This window comes from Neoarius graeffei, chromosome 11, assembly GCF_027579695.1.
Source record: "Neoarius graeffei isolate fNeoGra1 chromosome 11, fNeoGra1.pri, whole genome shotgun sequence".
In the NCBI taxonomy this organism is placed as follows: Eukaryota; Metazoa; Chordata; class Actinopteri; order Siluriformes; family Ariidae; genus Neoarius; species Neoarius graeffei.
In genome coordinates this window covers 54,001,741-54,021,970 of record NC_083579.1, presented here as the reverse complement: position 1 = coordinate 54,021,970, position 20,230 = coordinate 54,001,741, and the positions used below count along the sequence as shown (strand labels likewise).

General features: G+C 40.8%; 1 protein-coding gene across 2 annotated transcripts in view; it reads right to left on the bottom strand.

Annotated features, from left to right (window-relative positions):
- jmjd1ca (jumonji domain containing 1Ca) overlaps positions 1 to 20,230 on the bottom strand; it is a 90,550-nt gene that overhangs the window by 34,025 nt on the left and 36,295 nt on the right. For both annotated transcript variants that reach the window (XM_060934203.1, XM_060934204.1), the window contains exon 3: positions 15,548 to 15,661. In XM_060934203.1, the coding sequence (XP_060790186.1) occupies positions 15,548 to 15,661 (114 nt within the window). The remainder of the gene's footprint in view (positions 1 to 15,547; positions 15,662 to 20,230) is intronic.

Here is a 20,230-nt window from a genome sequence, read left to right as displayed (position 1 = left end):
TCACCAAGATATCAAGATATATGGCGAAACTGTGTCCCACTGACTGCTTTCTATCCATTACATTATGCAAAACAAATATTAACATTAAAATCAAGCACAAATCTGCAGTTCTTTCCAGACCATCAATTTCTGATTATTTGACTACAGATGCCTGCAGGTTACATGGTGTAGGAAACACTGGTTCTGTGTGTAAAAGCACACACAGACGACCATGAAAAGGATCAATGTGTGTCACAGGATGCAAAGACCTGCTGGCACTGTCAGGTTCGGATGGGGTGATCCATGCTGTAAAAATGATTATTTGCTGGTGGCGTGCAGCACGCTTTGCAAAACAGTAGGGGATGCAACAAGCTTCAAACTGCTGAGGCAGAGGCACCACAATATATCAGCTGCATGTTTACTGACTGATTATATGGAGAAAAGAACAGACTGCAGTTTTGCTAAAATGTAAGAAATGCAACTGCTCCAAAATGGCCTGAGCGATGGTGTATTCCACCGCATAGGTAATTATGGGTACAATCGTTTCTTTCTTTTTGTTGAATCTTTTATATCAAGCAATCTGAATACTCCCGACTGTGCCAATGAACAACCTTGTTTTTGTCGTATAGAAGCAATGTTTTTAGCAAAATTTGTTATACAATGAGATCAATATTTCAAAATGAGCTGGATGGGACATGGGCTAATGACATCTCATTAGCATCACTCTGTAACTAACCCTGTTTATATTATACATTTGTACTGGATAGATAAAAACATCAGTATGGAGAGAGAGAGAGAGCGAGAGAGAGCGGGAGAGATAGGGAGAGAGAGATAAAGAAAATATCAAAGAATGGGAATGAGATGACCTCACTCTAACACACTGCCAAACCATCACCACGGCAACACGGCCAAGAGAGACAGAGCTCTGATCCAACTATTGCATCAGGGGAGAGGGGAGAGAGAGAGAGAGAGAGAGAGAGAGAGAGAGAGAGAGAGGTGGAGGAAAATGTGTGTGAGTGGAGGAGTGTGAGAGACAGAGGGATAGAGAGAGCGTGACAGAGAATGGATGAGTGTGAGTGGAGGAGTGCAAGAGCGAGAAAAGGTGTGTGTGTGTGTGTGTTTATTCACATGTGTAAGAGGCAGAGAGCAGCCTTATGCTTGTAAACAGAGCACACAAACTCCACACACACATAGACATGCAGTAACTTAATATATGCAATGACACACACACACACACACACACACACACCACACACACACAAAGTGATGAATGAGGTCGAGTGGTGAAGGAGTGACGCTGGTGTGTATGAGTGATATAGAAATAAATGAAGCCCATGAAGCTTTATAGAATTTAAATTTTAAATCTGAGAGAGGAGAGAGGGGGAGAGGAAAAGTGTGTGTGTGTGTGTGTGTGTGTGTATGTGAGAGACAGAGAGAGAGAGAGAGAGAGAGAGAGTGAGTGAGAGAGCAAGAGAGTGTGTGTTTCTGATTAAGAGAGACAGAAAAAGAGAAAGAAAGCGAGAGAGGTAATGACAGATGGAGGCGAGAGACAGAGAGCGAGAGAGAGAGAGGAAAGGCGGAGACATGGACAGAGTGCTCATAAAAATCAATCAAAGCGTCTGAGGAGAAAAAACCCATCCTTCAGTAACATGCCACGATACTAGACTGCAAACACAGGATCAAAGACACACGCACGCACACACACAAATGAGAGAAAGAGACAGACAGACAGAAACAGATGAAGGCAAAGAAAGGATTGAATGTGTAGGTGTGTACATATACCTAGGCCATTTGAACACACACACACACACACACACGTTTGTATAGGTCTCTTAGTGAAACAAAGATATATCTTTTGTTTACACACACACATGACGATGATGACTGTAGGTTTCTGAGACATTGTGTGCGTGTGTGTGTGTGTGTGTGTGTGTGTGTGTGTGTGTGTGTGTGTGTGTGTGTGTGTGTGTGGTGTGCCCAGCTTCAGGGTGGTGTACTCACAGTTGAGTCTCTCTCACCACAGGCTCAAAAGGGAAAGTGTTCCACACAGCCTAATGGAAACCACTCTGCCTGCTTCTCCCAACACTACACTCTTTTCTCAATCCCTCACTCATGCAAGCACACGCGCGCACACTCTCTCTCTCTCTCTCTCTCTCTCTCCCTGTACCTCTACACTAATATTGAGGGACGCGTCTCTGTTTGTTCATGTTACGTTTTACAAAATGTAGAAAGGACTATGATTTAATTCACAAATAATTCCTTTTTGTCACATCTTAATATCCTCACACTTGCTACAGAAGGGGAAACAGGTATACAAGGTCACTTTAACATTGAGATAAACTGAGTACCTGTGATTGTCAGTACATGCACGCTAACATTCCACTATTATTCCGAATATGACAATATTCGGAATTTGATACAGGTCATGTAAACAGTGTATTCTGAATTTGGCCTTATTCCAAGGCCAAAGGAGTGTGGGAGACGCTGATATTCAGGTTTTATGAGCGTTCCTTGGACATGTATACAGTGTATTCGGAACATGTGGGCTTCTACAGCCGTTTGTGACACTCTTGCCTGTTTACGGTCAGCTCTGTGTTGTACACAAACCAACCAGATAACAGTCTGAAAGGCTGGGGTACAGATGTGGCTGTGTGTAAACTGGAATATTAATGGGATATTCATTTTCATTCGCCATGTAAACAGCTTAATAGAAACATTGCCTTTTTCGCCTTTACACACCGGATACAACACGAAATTGTGATTCGAAAATGCGAAAAATTCGTGTGCGAAATTTTGCACAGAAAGAATACACATCGAGTCAGATGTGAATTTTTTAATATGTCATGTCCTATTTCATGCTCGTTTCATGCTGGTTTCACACTGCGACTATCAGTTGTGTTCTGAGTGAATGAGGGAGTTGTCTAGCAGTGATGAAGACGATAATAATTATAGACATGCTCTCGAGAAAGTCTTGGGTACGAACGACAACAGGGAAAGTTTCATAATCTCGTTAACACGGCAAAACATATCTCAGCAAGTGAAAATATCTTGAAAATAGTTGAAATGATCTAGAATTTCCTATTAGAAGAATACAAGACACCAATTCTGAGATTAAACCTAGCTCTAGACTGCAACCAACTTATTCTAAGATGTCTTATCAAGTAAAAATATCTGTCCATGCAGCAAGATAATTTCATTCGTATTAAGTAATTTTCTCCTCAAATTCAGTTTTCAGTGTTTTGCAATGAAAGAGTTGAAGCTGAGAGACGGGATGCTGGACAAGAAAGAAAGCAATGCTTATGGTGTTGTGTTCATGGGTTACATAATAAGGAGTTTTACTCCTATCTTTTAAATCCAACAAGAAAACGTGCGAAAGAGCGAGAGAGAACAGAAATCTGTAAGCAGAAAATTCATGAGTGCACAAAGCAGTTTGAGCACGAGCAGGGCCTATTTGAGAGAAGGGGAGGAAACACTGCAAAATCTGAATGTGAAATGAATAAATATTGCTCCCAAATTGAAAGACTATGCACTTGATTAAAGATATGAATAAAACCCCAGAGAGATGTAGCTGCTCAGCTCCTGGACATGAGTGACGCTAGTGCATAGCAGAGGCTTACTGCTACATTTAAGGCTGTTTTGCCGTCTGTCTTCTACGTCACGACGTGGCGTCTGTTCCGCACAATGTGATTGGTTGATGCGTTTATTCGCCATGTGGAAGCTCAGAAAAATTGATCTCAGTGCGAAAAAATGTGTCGCTTTTTTGCGGTGTAATATTCATGTTCTGGGTGAAAGTACTCATGACAAAAACAAACAAACAAACAAACAAACAAACAAACAAACAAACAAACAAACAAAAAGCAGTTAAAAACGACCCAGGTGTGTAAAGGCCCTAAAACAGACAGATAGGCCTAAAATGAAATGGTAGTTTCTTAAAGATAGCTAACATTGATTGATCCACGTTTCCAACATTGACTACATTCACATAGTCAGTGTTTGGGTCTAATAACTATTTAGTAAATGAGAGAGAATAAGAAATGGTGTCAGTATTGTATGCTATAGCTTGGCACCTGCCATTCATGCCTAACTGTGATTAAATCTGATATATATATATATATATATATATATATATATATATATATATATATATATATGTGTGTGTGTGTGTGTGTGTGTGTGGACCTTGAATTGAGCCTATCAGTAAAGTTAAGTAAGTAAGTAAGTATAATACTGAGGTAATACACTCCCTGTGTCTGAAATCGTTCCCTACTCACTATATAGGGCACTATATAGTGGGGACGCCATTTTGTAGTGCTGTCTGAAACCTTAGTGACGATTATTTATACCCTATATAGTGCACTCAAAGTATCCCACAATGCATCACAAGTAAGTAAGTAAGTATAATACTGAGGTAATACACTTCCTGTGTCCGAAATCGTTCCCTACTCACTATATAGGGCACTATATAGTGGGGACGCCATTTTGTAGTGCTGTCCGAAACCTTAGTGACGATTATTTATACCCTATATAGTGCACTCAAAGTATCCCACAATGCATCACAAAAAGTAGTGTACAACCAATGGTCACTAACTACAGCAATATAGCCCATCATGCATTGCGGTCGCGCTGAAAGAAATCAAATTAAAAGTCTCAATTTTGATTTAATAAAAGGCAGCGGCAAAGAAGAAAGTATTCAGCCTTGATTTAAAAAAAACAGAAAGATGCAGGTACTTTGTATTGATTAATGTGGGAAATACGCTCAGTATAATATGTATTTATCACAAAAATACATGCATGTATTCATTATTTTGAAAACCCACCAGCCGACTGATTTGGCATGTTTTAATTGTGCGACAGTAATAACGTAAATAACGGAGTGACGGAGTAGTGTCCGAAAGTGTTTTTTCATTTTACCAGTGAACTCACAATATAGTCCTCTATATAGTAATTCCCTATACAGGTAGTCGTCAACTTACGACCTATGCGACTTACGACCGATCGACTTTACGACTGTCTGGTTATGACTGGCAAGTGTTTCCCAGCTGAGCTAGCTGAGTGTACAACAGTTTCCGCCCCAGCTCCCGGCAGCGCCCAGCATCCAGCCAGTGTTGCCAGATACTGCTGACGGTTTCCAGCCCAAAATATGTTCAAAACCCGCCAAAATGCACTTAAAACCGCCCAATCTGGCAACACTGCATCCAGACTCTTCTATTATGTGTGCAGTGTTTCGCTGGACAAACAACGAGCGAGCTACAGTGCGCGTACGGCTTAACCAAATCTTGTGCTATAACATGCGCAGCTGGTAATCAAAGTAACTTTCACTTTTCTGTTCTGTTCCACTGTTCTGTGTCCAATGTCCAAAATGAAAAGTTAGTTTTCAACTGTTCAGCTAAAAAAAAATGTAATTAAAACGATTATGTTGTTGAAATGATGTGTTTGCAATTTATTTATAATCAAAAACTGATACAGGTGGATGAAAGAGTGATAGTGTGATAAAAAAGTACTATACTAGTACTACTGAGTGATAAGAAGTCCTAGTGAATGCTTGATAAGTAGACAATAATAAATAATTAGGTGTATTTTTCAGCTCAAAATAATATACCGGTAAGAAATAAAAGTTACTTTCACCCCTGAGTATGCAGTGTTTGACTTAAACCAAATAATGAGCCAAGGTAATGAAATAAGGAAATGTTGATAAAATAAGACTTTAAGATGATTACAATATCATTACACATCACAATATACTTACGTTCATTTAACACAGGCCGACGTACGACCAGATCGGTTTACAACAGGTCAGTCGTAACCAAACGCAGTCATAAGTCGACGACTACTTGTACAGGGAGTCGGGAGTAGTGAATGAATGAGCGATTTCGGACACAGGGACTGTCTATATGGAGGTAAACAGATTCAGTTCTCTTTTTCATACTAGTCTAGAATAACAATGCTAACACTTCCATCATGCTGCATAATAGCTGAGAATAGATCTTTGTAACCCAGGGACTGATACTGCAGCATATTTGTCTAAAATATAATGATAGCAATAGTATTAGTGTATTATATTAAAATCCAAACTAATCTTATTAATTATTAGTATAAAACATTACTCATATGATGAATCAGTGCCATGTGCAGGAAGTCCCATAAAGTTGAACTAAAAGCTATGCCCCCACTTATAAACAAATCACTTTCTACTTTGCGTTCTCTTTCCGTTTCTCTCTCTCACACACACAAAAAGTGCATCCATATGAAAGGGTAGGCGGTGAGGATGAAAGAGAAGGACATGGCAGTGAGGGACAGAGACACAGTCAGAGAGAGAGAAGCACATGGGGGCAAGAGACAGAGAGAATGTGTGTGAGAGAGAGAGCTTCCCAATAACTAACACACACACACACACACACACACACACACACACACACACACACACACACACACACACACACACACAATTCCTGTCTATTCCTCCTTCCACCTGTACCTCTCTCTCTCTCTCTCTCTCTGCCTTTCTTCCTGCCTCTGTCTTGCTCTGTCTCTGTCTGGTGCTGCACAGCTGGGACTGCTCTGTAATTCACTCAAGCCTCTAGCTCACAGCTGCAGGAGTAAATAGGAGACAGCTCTGAGAGTGGGTATATGAAGAGCACTGGCTCGCGGAGTGTACTACAGCTGCAAAAAGAAGAGAGAGGTAAATTGTTGTGGCTGTATTTAAGGCTCTTCTACAGTCTCCAGAACTGTTGTGCTCAGATCACATCAGTGTCACGCCGATCCTCAGTTCATCCCTCACTCAGACCTCCCGCTCTATCTGTCTTGTCTTTCTTCTTCTCCTTACAGCCTGCTGCTTTTTCTCTCCCCCTCCCCACACTCCTCCCCCCTCCTCTCCTCCCCTCTCTCTCTATCACATCTAACACACACACACACACACACACACACACACACACACACACACACACAAAGATGAAAGAATGAGACTCTCCCTTTTATCATCCATCAACAGGCATCACAGCCTGGGAGTGATGAAATGATGTGTGTGTGTGTGTGTGTGTGTGTGTGTGTGTGTGTGTGTGTGTGTGTGTGTGCGCGCGCGCATGTTTTTCTATCTTGGTGGGGACCAACTGTCCATATAACAATAGGTATGTAAAAGTTTTGACTTTGTGGGGACATTTGGCTGGTCCCCATGAGGATAACAACTTAAAAAACCTCCCTAAAATAAAAAAAAAAAAACAAGCAAGCAAATAAACACTCATAAAATGCAATTTTGATTTAAAAACAGCCTTCTTATAAGCATTAATAATTATGCCAATGGAAGGTCCTTACAAGGTTAGTAAGATACAGCTGTGTGTGTGTGTGTGTGTGTGTGTGTGTGTGTGTGTGTGTGTGTGTGTGTGAGAGAGAGAGAGAGAGAGAGAGAATATGTAATACTGCACAGTACACAATGAATATAAACTAATCAATGCTGAGACTTGTAGCAATGACACAGAAATTAAAGATGACATTTTTACAGGACTATTATCAAGCCTTTGTTAGGATGTTACATTCCTTTATTTACTGTGGGGTTCCCCAGGGCTCAATCCTGGGACCATTACTATTCAACCTTTATATGCTCCCACTTGGACAAATTATTAAGAATAACTCAATAAACTTCCATAGCTATGCAGATGACACTCAGCTTTACTTAGCTATGTCACCTAATGACTATGCCCCTCTTGAGTCTCTTCATAGATGCATTGACCAAATTAACAAATGGATGTCTCACAATTTTCTTCAGCTGAACGCGGATAAAACTGAAGCAATTATATTTGGCAAAAAGGAGGAAAGGCTTAGGATTGCCACTGTTCTTGAAACTAAGGGGCTTAAAGCAAAGGATACTGTCAAAAACCTTGGTGTCCTTATTGACAGCGAACTTAACTTCAACAGTCATATGAAAGTGGTAAAAAAAAGTCTGCATTCTATCACCTAAAAAACATTTCTAAACTCAGGGGTCTCATGTCAAAACATGATCTAGAAAAACTTATTTGTGCTTTCATCTCCAGTAGGGTTGATTACTGCAATAGCCTTTTCACAGGTCTTCCAAAAAAGACCATCAAAGAGCTTCAACTAATCCAAAATGCAGCAGCAAGGGTTCTTACAAGAACAAAAAGGGTAGTCCATATCACTCCAATCCTAAGGTCTCTGCACTGGCTCCCAGTGAGCTATAGAATTGACTTTAAAGCACTACTTCTTCTATTTAAAACATTAAATGGGATGGGACCCAGCTACCTACTGGATATGTTTCAATTATATGCACCAACTAGGTCTCTAAGATCACAAGAGAAAAACTTGCTAGTAATACCAGCTGTCAAAACGAAGTGTGGTGAAGCAGCCTTTAGTTGCTATGCTGCTAAGCTTTGGAACCAACTTCCAGATGATATCAAAAATGCTCCTACTGTTGTTAGTTTTAAATCCAGGCTCAAGACAAAGCTGTTTTCAGATGCTTTCACTTGATTAATTTTTACCTAAGTAATTAATTTCCTTTAACATAATTTCTTTTAATTTTGATTTTAATGATTTTACTTTCTTTATTTTAATTTCTTTTTAATCTTGGATTTTAATGATTTTACTTTTACTTTAATTCTTTGTTACTGTGATCCTCGTAGATTTTGTCTGCGGGATGATTTTTGGTGATCCTCGTAGATTTTGTCTGCGGGACGATTTTATTTGGTGATCCTCGTAGATTGTGTCTGCGGGACGATTTTTGGTGATCCTCTTGGAAGAGCCACGGGAAGAGCGCGCTTTATCCTCGTAGATTTTGTCTGCGGGACGATTTTTGGTGATCCTCGTGGAAGAGCCACGGGAAGAGCGTGCTTTATGAGTTAAACCCATAATAATAATTAATCTCGAGGCTGATTAACTTTATTTCATTTTATTAATTTAATTTCTACTATTGTTTAATTCTTATTATTTTTCTTCCCCAATTATTTTATGTAATTTTATTTTCTATTGTTTACTGTTCTGCTTTTACTTCTGTAAAGCACATTGAACTGCCACTGTGTATGAAGAATCACAGCAAGAAGATTCTGGGTTCGAACCTAGTGGCCAATGGGGGCCTTTCTGTGTGGAGTTTGCATGTTCTCTGCGTGTCTGTGTGGGTTTCCTCTGGGTGCTCTGGTTTCCCCCATAGTCCAAAGACATGCGGTTAGGTTAACATGGGGTGGCCTTGGGCTGAAGTGCTCTTGAGCAAGGCACCCAACCCCCAACTGTAAGGTCTGTGGACGCTGTAGCATAGCTGCCTACTGCTCTGGTTATGTGCATGTGCTCATTGCTCACTTGTGTGATCACTGCTTCAGATGGGTTAAATGCAGAGGACGAATTTCAACCTGCTTGAGTGTGCATGTGACAAATAAAGGCTATTTCTCTGACTATTGGCCACGATCAGGGTTGATAAAATCTATTGCAAGGCATGTCATGATTGCAGTGTGTAGAAATATACTCATGATATGCTACAGTATATTTATCCATATTGGCAGCCATAGCTGATGCCCCCACAGACCTTTTCCACTTCATAATAGCAAAAACAGTTTGAAAGGTGCTGTTGTGATGACGGCCATCTGTTATTATTTAATATCTGCTAATTATACACTCCACCCTGAAACACATTAAACATATTTCATGTTAATATATTAGCGATGTGCTTTGCAATTCTGGTGCTAATTTGTGGCTCGATGCTGTCTTTTCATCAAAAGGTGATGTTATTAGCGCAGTTACAATAAATGCTAATCAAAGAATTTTCAACAAACTCAACCAGAACGGATGGTGGTCAGGTTTCATTGTTAGCTCAGAATCACAAAACACCAGGAGCTTCTTTTCTTACTCACTCATTTTCAGTGATGTTCAATGCCTTATTAATGAGAAGTACAACATAGAATTAGTGGTGATGACAAGCTTGGCTATTTAGTGACCAACAACATGACAAGCAAAATGGAGTTGATAATGGACAAAAAGTATTAGCATTAAAATTGAAGCTTTGGAGCCTGATCTGTGTGAGCAGAGTCTACAGATGAGGAAGTGAGACAGCTGGACAGACCGTTACCCCATTCATACTCACACTGAAAACTTTATTTATTGCTGTAATGGTGTCATGTTGGAGTGGGAGCAAAACAGTAAAGTCGAAACATTAATCAATCCCCTGGAGACCTAGTAACAATAATGATAATCTTTTGCCCCGGCTCCAGTGGGAATTGGAACCACTGGATTAATGTGTTGTGAGCGGTCCTGCTGTTGCTGCAGTTGGTAAAGTGATACTGCGACGGAACTACTGACACCTACATTATCCAAATAGTCCTACTGCCTCGCTATAAACCGACCAGTGGCCAATCAATACAACAAGGAAAGAAAACGCTGGCAGATACTAGAAATTGGAATGAATTATACGTCATATTTGTTCTCGCATGTTTTACACATCTTGCAGAGATTTGTGCTCTGTAGCATCCCATTAAATCCAGTCAGATGGGGTAACATGACACCTGTTACTTTTCCCTTCTTTAAGACTAAGTAGGAATGAAAATGTATCTGTCTCGTGTTGTTTTTATCTCATAGATTAACGGGTTTTGTATGCAGAAAGGTGCTTCTAGGAGTAAAGTGTTGCTGTGCTGGTCCCTTTAGGTAATGAAGATGCCACAATGTAGTCCATCCATCCATTATCTGTAGCCGCTTATCCTGTTCTACAGGGTCGCAGGCAAGCTGGAGCCTATCCCAGCTGACTATGGACAAGAGGCGGGGTACACCCTGGACAAGTCGCCAGGTCATCACAGGGCTGACACAGAGACAAACAACCATTCACACTCACATTCACACCTACGGTCAATTTAGAGCCACCAATTAGTCTAACCTGCATGTCTTTGGACTGTGGGGGAAACCGGAGCACCTGGAGGAAACCCACACAGACACGGGGAGAAGATGCAAACTCCACAGAGAAAGGCCCCCATCGGCCACTGGGCTCGAACCCAGAACCTTCTTGCTGTGCGGGGACAGTGCTAACCACTACACCACCGTGCCCCCCCACAATGTAGTCAAACAGATGATATAAGAAACTATAAATCTTAGAAGACAATGACTATCACATATTCACAGCAAACAAATAACTCTGGGTGGATTTTTCCTTTAAGATGGAAGACAATAATGACAGCAACTGTGTGAAAAGTTACTTGTAAAAGAAAAAAAAAAAGAGAGAGAACTAAAGTGCCAGTAAACATGATGTGCTTTTAACCCATTGACGCCTGAAACGCCTGCAAAAAAACATCTGCAAATACCTACGCCAATTTTTAGAAAAGGTCCCCATCTGCCTGAGGGTTTTCTGAAATAAAAATAATTAATTGAAAACGCCTATGAAAAATTCAATATCTCAGCCTCTGAAGCACATAAAGACATGAAATAAGTTGCATTTAAAAGATAAAATTCTCTGCTTTTATTGGATCATGCTCATTCAGCATTAACACTAACACATTTTTATAAAAAAAAAAACAAATCTGGCATGCGTCTTGAAAATAATGACAAATCAACAATGCTGCGTTATGCAGCAACCAGCATTTGGGGCAATGTTGCGTTATGCAACAACCGGCGCTAGGGGCAATGTTGCGCGACGCAGCATCCGGCATCAATGGGTTAAAGCATGTAGACTGAATTGGAATCCTGAATCCTGTTTCTTGATGTGTAAAGTTTCACCAGAGATGACTATAAGCCAACGCAGCCCCACCGAATCAGCCAGGCCAACAGAGCACAGTAAGCAAACAGGAACAGTAAGGACACCCAATCATCTCAGTGAACAGCTCAGGCAGCGTGACTAAAGCCTAATCTCAGCAGGCTGTGAGATACAGCTGACATTAGCACTGGAGTGTGTGTTTGAACATACACTTAACAGGAACTAATTATGAACAGAAAAGACAATGAACCTCATCTACAACCACGAACACCAACGTGTTGCTGTAGAAATGAAGCAGTGTGAGTGGAGAGTAGATATCAAATATCATGTGTTTTATACTCCACTGTTGTGTTCTGAGCCTGCCAAACTCAGCAGTGCAGTATCTGAGACAACCCATAATAATCCATCATCATCACCCAGGAACAAAACACACCCAGACACCCACCCACACAAGCTGTGACAACTAATTTTACTTTCAAATACTATTATGTTTTTCAAATTAGAAAGGTGAAGAAAAAAAAAAAACGTTTGTGTTCATGCTCTACTATTAACCGTCTTATTATATGTCCTTTTTTTATTTATTCTACCTTTTTCATATTAAAAATGGATCAATTTCATAATTAAAATTATAACAGAATAATTATAAAAGACAAATTATTTGATCGGAAACTGCTATTACATATAAATAGTTAACAATCTGCAGCAGAGACTTTTCTGTGGATGAAAAGTCCATTAGTCATACAGTGGACTGTGCTCTGGCACTGTGCCCAGGTGTCCTGACAAGTGCCCAAGTATATAACGTCCCATTAAAAAACGTATTTTAAGAATATATCAGTCCATTATAAGAAATGATCATGCCTTGTTTCTAATTTGGCTATGCCATGAATCTGGGGTCCTTGGTTACCTGGTGGTGCAACAGAAAGGCGTTGACTCTATGGTCAGGAGATTGCAAGCACAAATCCTGATAATGTCACAGCCAGGCAGAGATGGCAGTGACACTAGCTAACTATGGGTGTATATGTACTCATGTATGTGAAACAAGACAGAATGCGCTTTCTTCTGAATGTTTTGGTGCCCTGTAACACAGAAGGAGCACCAGTTTGAAAATAAATGTAGTTTGGCTTCACATGTCTCAGAGGAAGGACATGTTTGTTCCACCCTCCCAACTGCTCAGTTCAGGTAGCTGTTGTGTGATAAAGAGAGTTTGCTAGTGGGTGAGCATTGGCAAGACCAAATTGGGGGAGAAAATGTCAGTAAAATGTAAAACTAAACAACACAAATACAAAAAAAAAAAAACCCCAAACGCAAACAACGACAAAAAATGCTGTGGGTATACAGTGTAACACAAATCAAACATAAAATTTCAGGGTAAAATTATGACACTGCTCCTTGTTTTTCTTTTGCTTAAAGGCAGAGAAAGTAATTTTGGAAAAACTAGCAAGAGTAAGCTAGATTTTAAAAGTATCCAACTGAAAAATCCTTCAGCCCTCCCTCCAAAGCCACTCCTCCAAAACACATGAATGCGCACTGCCTGATTACTAGGGCTGTAACGATATGCGTATCGAAATCGAGATACGCAGAGCCACGATCCGTATCGCGATACAAGAAGGCAGAATCGCGGTACACCCTTTCAAACTTCTCCTCAGCCCAAAAACAGAGGCGCTTCCAAACTTCAATTTATGAATACTTTACTTTTTATTTAAATTACATTTTAAACTTACTTAAATTACTTTTATTTTTTTATATCTATTAGTAAGTCATTTTTTCGCCGACCTGCGACAATCTTCTGCGAGTCACGCAACGTCCACACTCGCCACTGGCAGAGCATTCATTTCTTTTAAGCGGTCGCCATTCTGGTTGCGACGCGGGGAGCGAATCTGTAAACAAGCAGCTCATTGGCTGGCTAGGTGTGCCACAAGCCAATCACAATCACTTGACCGGAAAGGCATGCAGTGTTGCCAGATTGGGCAGGTTTAGGTGCTTTTTGGCTGGTTTTGAACATATTTTGGGGTGGAAAACGTTAGCAATATCTGGCAACACTGAAGGCATGTCTGCTTGGGCGGAAGCCTTCTGCGGCAGTTACATTTTGACACGCGAGCAATGTTTCACTATAAAAATTCCGTAATTTCCATCTGTTTTCCGCGATCACAGAAAATCATTGGCCCTATGAGAGTGAGACAGTGAGAGAGCCACCCCCCCAAAAAAATCTTAACGGATTTACACGATTTGGAAAAATGACTTTTTCAGAACCGAAAAAAACAGAGCTTCCGGCTCAACAGTATTATTTTGAGAAATAAAACAATCTTTGGATATACATTTGTTCATTTTTGCATACATATTACTCATTCTCTGCAGTGGTCTGAATTATTTGTTATTAAATAGTTAATGTAAGTAAGTAAATGTTAAGTCAAATTTACTACTTTAAAAAAAACATTTAAAAAAAATCGTGGGCATATCGAATCGTGGGTCAAAAATCGCGATACGAATCGAATCGTGAGTTGGGTGTATCGTTACAGCCCTACTGATTACTGCTTGCCGGTGAGACCATGACAGAGTGTTGTGGGGTGGAGCGTAGCACATCACTGTCGTATCTAAATACCTCATGTCTCATTCACATGTAAGAAAACACTTAACATTTTCATAACGAATGTAAACGAGGAACACGGTTATTGTTAGTACTAGCTCACTAGCTTTAGCAATAGGTGCTTTTGGATCAGAGGAACTCTTTTTTTTTTTTAAATAGTTTTTAAAACTGTTGAAGGAAGTTCCTCTTTTGTGTCCCCACAGTGGAGGAACTGAGAATGAATGTAGTTCTTAAAAAGCCATTTTGAGGGACTTTTTTTAGCTCCTACTTCAGGCTAGGTACTCTCCCAGCACAAGAAGAACCATGAGTGACATAAGTGTATGGTGACTGGTCTAGACGTAAGTGTACGTTGATTGGTCAAACACAAGCCAATGCAGCAGCAGCAGCAACCACCATTTTTAAAGATCTGTGTAAAGCGTTAGCTGAGTAAACATTAGCATTAAAAATGGAAAAAAAAATGGACTGACAGTGAAATCCATGCTTTATTGAGTGTATACACGATGGAGAAAATACTATATATATTATATAAATAATATGCAATTTTGACACAGCAAAATATAATAACCTTCCTGCCAACGTCACGCTAGCAAGCTGGCTTACGTCACTTCAGTGTTCCTACTGGCGGTGCAAATGCAAACCGGAAAAAGCTGTCAAAAGGTATGTAATTCTCATAATAAGTCCCTAGAACTGTTGGACTGAAAGCTCCTAATATGTCTGGTCACATGTAATGAGGGCACAGGTACAGCGTGCACAGGTAGGCACCAGACAGACCATCCAATCATTTCATTTAAACAGAATTAAAAATTTTTACAGCCCTGCAACTACCACAGATGACAGATTTTTTTTATATTTTTATTGTCAGAGCATTTGATTTATTCAACACTGCCATGATGTAAACAGAATTTAATAGGAAGCCATGGCCTAATGGTTAGAGAAACAGCTTTGGGACCAAAAGGTCACAGGTTCGATTCCCTGGAATAGCTGAAGGGCCCTTGAGCAAAGCACCTAACCCCCAACTGCTCCCCAGGATGCTCTGGGTAAATGCCATTAATGTAATTTCACGAAATGCAACCAAAAAAAAAAGTTTCTAAAATAACTACTTTAGCTTTAAGAAAGTGACACAATTTGAAGTTTCATTGTTTGTAGTCTGCTTGGTCTGTGGCAGGACATAATTATAGCCTCATTAGCATTCAAACAATAAACGTTTTAAGGAATGCTTTAAAAAGATTTTGAAAGCCCTAAAACACACTCTTCCACATATACACACATGACACACAGCATGTGGAGAGGAAAGTAATAAATGCTCACACACCGACCTCATACGGACGAAGCTCTTCTCTCTCTGTGTAGAACTCCAGCTCTCTGTCTGACAGGAACTCCACCACTGCCACGCTGCCCACTCGCTCTTGGCCAATCAGGGGCTGGAAAACCTGAAGCGCACACACACACACACACAAACAAACAAACAAACAAACCAATCAGGCCATATGTAGACCAACAAGTGGCCTGTAAGCCAACAGGACAGAGACATATGTGTAGAAGATGACTGCAGGTGTTTGAGTAAGCATGAGATGAGAGCATGAGCTGGGGAGAGACAGTGAGTGGTCCAGTCTCAGACAGTGCGTGAAACTCCTCACATACACTCTCACACACTGCAGGGGAAAAAAGCAATGGGTCCCAAGGGAACTTTGATCTTCCATCAATGCATCTCCCTCCTCCTCCTCACTCTCTCTGTATTTCTGTCCTCCTTTCCAATAACACACACCGGCACACACCACATTCAGCACTACATACACAATCTCTCTCTATATATAAATCTGATACTAGCACAGTATGCAGTGCATAGTACAATATTAATGTGTGTGTGTGTGTGTGTGTGTGTGTGTGTGTGTGTGTCAGGGACTGAACCGGCTGTCTCATGAGAGATCACACTTACATTGCCATTGATTGAATCCCTTTCTGTAAGCACATTTTCTATTTATAGTAGTAGGACACTGGAGTCAAACTTTCCATGCCTGACAGCTCACTGTGTGTGTGTGTGTGTGTGTGTGTGTTTAAAACAAACATAAGCCTATTCATGTCTCTGCAGTACGCAGAAGAGAAACCTAATCTAAATTAAGTCACAGGGGTGTGTGTGTGTGTGTGTGTGTGTTTGCATACACTAAGTGCTGGAGGGTAAGGCAACAAACAGTATGCTTGGAACTATTTTTACACACACACACACACACACACACACACATCGAGAGAGTCAGTTCAGAGGGCACCGCAGATGTAGACAAAAAGAAAGGATGAAATCAATCCAGCAATATTTTCACACAGTTAATACATCACATAAAAAATAAGTAACAGATGCCCAAATAGAAAGCACATGGAACAGAATAAATAACAAAAATGAGAGAAAAAGAGAAAGAAACAATGAATAAGGAAGAGAAAAGGACAGCGAGAAAGACAGAGACAGACAGATGAAGAGGAACTAATTGAGGACATACCGTGAAAGAACAGCACAGAATGGAACAGAGTGAAAGGGATTAGAAATGGAGAACATCAGCAGCCTTTCTTTCCTGTTTTTCCCAATAAAATGAGGCATCAAATCCATTCAGAAGGGGGAAGGGACACACACACACACACAGAGAGAGACACACACACACAGATGTACCTGCTCCCTACCTATGCTGACTATTGCTATATTTAGAACACAGCCCCATCTCACTCTAATGACATTCAAATTTCTCATAAAGGAACAGCTCAGTGCTGGTGAGAACCTCTCTACCCTCATTACACACACACACACACACACACACACACAGTTTCTCACAGCAGTGGAAGAACTGCCTGCATGCCAGTATTACACTCAGGATCACATGAGTAACTGTAAGCAAACTCTTTCTGTCTTCACTGTGACACACACACACAGTTCTTTTTTTCCTTTTCCTTCACTCTCCCTCCCCTGCTCCCTCTCACACATACAATCTAGGTCACACACCTGCTGAAGCATGGCCATACACCCACACTCTTGGCAGAGCACAAGTGTTGCCATGGTTGTGTGTGTGTGTGTGTGTGTGTGAGTGAGAGAGAGTTGGAACATCATTAAGTCTTTAAAAGCTGCTTCAGTCCATCCCCACAGGTTTTAACAAAGTGTGTTTGTGTGTGAGAATGCACGAGTGAGGACATTTGCATGCAAGACTTTGTGTGTTTATAAACAAGGCGGAAAGAGAGCAGCGTTCACTCTGTGTGTGTGTGTGTGTGTGTGTGTGTGCATGTAATTTGAAACAAAAAATGGAAAGAAAAAGATAGAGGAAGGAAATAGGGAGAGGGAGTGTATGTGTGTATGTGTCAGAGAGAGAAAGAGAGAGAGAGAGACGTAAAGAATGAGAGAGTGATAGGGTGTGAATTTGGTGTCTGAAGTCTGCAGTGAAATATTACCACAGTTCAACATCTGGACCACCACAGTACTGCTGGATCATTCTAAGCACAGCAGTGACATTAATATCTGTGTGTGTGTGTGTGTGTGTGTGTGTGTGTGTGTGTGTGTGTGTGTGTGTATTAGGCACAACAACACTGTATCGTTTGTATTTATTAATTACCTAACACACTGCTCCAACTTATCTCTTATCATACATGGAACATAGAGGCTCCCAAACTAGGGCTTGCGACCCCACGTGGCACAATTAGCCCAATACCAACATATGGCCATACTGCACAGCTCTATCATACACACACACACACACACACACACACAGCAGAGGAAGAAGAAGTTAGTCGTGAGTTTATTCAGAGCAGAAGAAGAGAAGGAAAAGGAAGCAATGCTTCATTTGTCTGTGAGTTTTAACCTGTGTGTGTGTGTGTGTGTGTGTGTGTGTGTGCTTGTGAAGCCTGCATGCATGCGTGTGTGTCAGAACCTTCTTTGTTTTGACTCTCCAAGTGCCTGACACACAGCCAAGATCCAGACAGTGCCTCTGTGTGTGTGTGTGTGTGTGTGTGTGTGTGTGTGTGTGTGTGTGTGACACAGAGAGAAAAGACACACAGAGGTGGGAGAAAAGAGAAAAAGTGGATGAGAAAGAGAAAAAACAGACATAGATGTGGGGTTAAAATGACATGGGATTTCAGGGAGAGATGAGAGGTGTGTGTGTGTGTGTGTGTGGTGGGTAAATTTATGTCCAGCTGAGTGAGTAATAGCACCTTCCACAGAGACGGCTCTCTCACAAATACACGTGACTGTTCTCCTCGCTCCCTTTCTCTCTCCCTCCCACACACACACACACACACACACACACACACACACAGTGAATATGTGGTTACTGTGACACACAAATCAGCTGTAAATAGTAATAATAAACACTCTGTACATGACCTTTACCCAAAATTCCATGCCACACACACACACACACACACACAGAGCTGTGGATCTGGGTCATATTTGTCTCTTTGGACACAATTTTCTCTCACAGCCACACCATTATGGCTGTACATGTGCACAAACACGACTACTACTGCAGCAGCAACAACAACAACAACAACAACAAACACACACACGCACCTCTGAAACAGCTAGATCAGTGGCCCAACTGACGTTGCTAATGGCAACTTGGACAGACCTCCAAAGGAGCTACGTTCCAGCCCTGAAAATCTGCTCCTCGACTCACCACTCTCTGTGTGTGTGTGTGTGTGTGTGAGAGAGAGAGATAAGCTCTATTCATTTGTTCAGCAGTGATGTGAGTGGAAAGTTGTTTGTGTGCATCATAGAGAAAAAGACAGTGTGTGTGTGTTTATGATCAAATGAGAACAGCACAATGTGCTCTACTACTCCTTCTCTCTCCTGTGCTTCCATATTTTACTGCTTCACACACACACACACACACACACACACACACACACACACACAAATGGAGTCACTTCCTGCCTGAGTCACAGGGTTGATTAGTCATTTACTAAACCAAACTGCTGGTGTCTGTCTCTCCCTCTGTGCGTGTGTGTACGTACATGTTTTTATATACTACTGAGGACCAAATGTCCCCACAAGGATAGTAAAATCTGACAGTTCTGACCTTGTGGGGACATTTGAATGGTATCCACAAATAAATTGCTGTTGTTTTTCAGGAAAAAAAAAGAGAGAACCAATGTTTCCTTTTCATTACTAAGTTAAAGGTTAGATTCAGGTTTAAGTCCAGGCACAGTGCATTAATAATTATGCATTAATAATTATGCCAATGGAAGGTCCTCACAAGGATAGTGAGACAAACGTGTGTGTGTGTGTGTGTGTGTGTGTGTGTGTGTGTACTATGATTCTCTTACAGTAACTAGATCATTACAGCTACAACTGCCTAATGGACTGATGCTGTAGAAGCTCTGATATAAGATTCAATCAAAGCACAAGACCTTCTTTCTTAATTAATCAGTTCCACATCAGACAGAAACAAAATCTCAAACTGTAATAATGCAAACATGAAAATGCTCATGATATGTTGCTTTTATGAAGTAGATGTACAGTACATGTACATACGCTTCACTCTGTCTTGCACTGTTGAAACAATCCAGCACCGTGTCACAACACACTTAGGAACTACTGTACACAGTTTTCCTCTTATAGTTAGTGCTTACATTTTAAAAACCTCTCATATCACCCTCAAACCTCCTAAACGGTCCGTTTTGCAGACCAGTCTTCTGGATTTTCCAGATGAGTAAATACTTTCGGAAATAGGACCAGAGTTTTTCGATTTGAGATGCAGATCATGACAAAAATCATGACAACGGTGGAAAAGACAAACGTAATGATTACTCAAAACAGTGCATGAAATTGCATTTTACACTTTTATTTGGAATCCAAACAGTCAGGGAGGTTTTGGCTCTGACGTGCCATCTGGTGGACATCAACTTTAATCCTTGGAATGTACGTAAGATATGGAAAAGAGTGGTTGAACAATGCTACTCGCATTGCAGCTGCTTCTGCATACGCCTCTAAAGTTATGCATCGTGTACATTGCTTGGGCAAAACAACAACA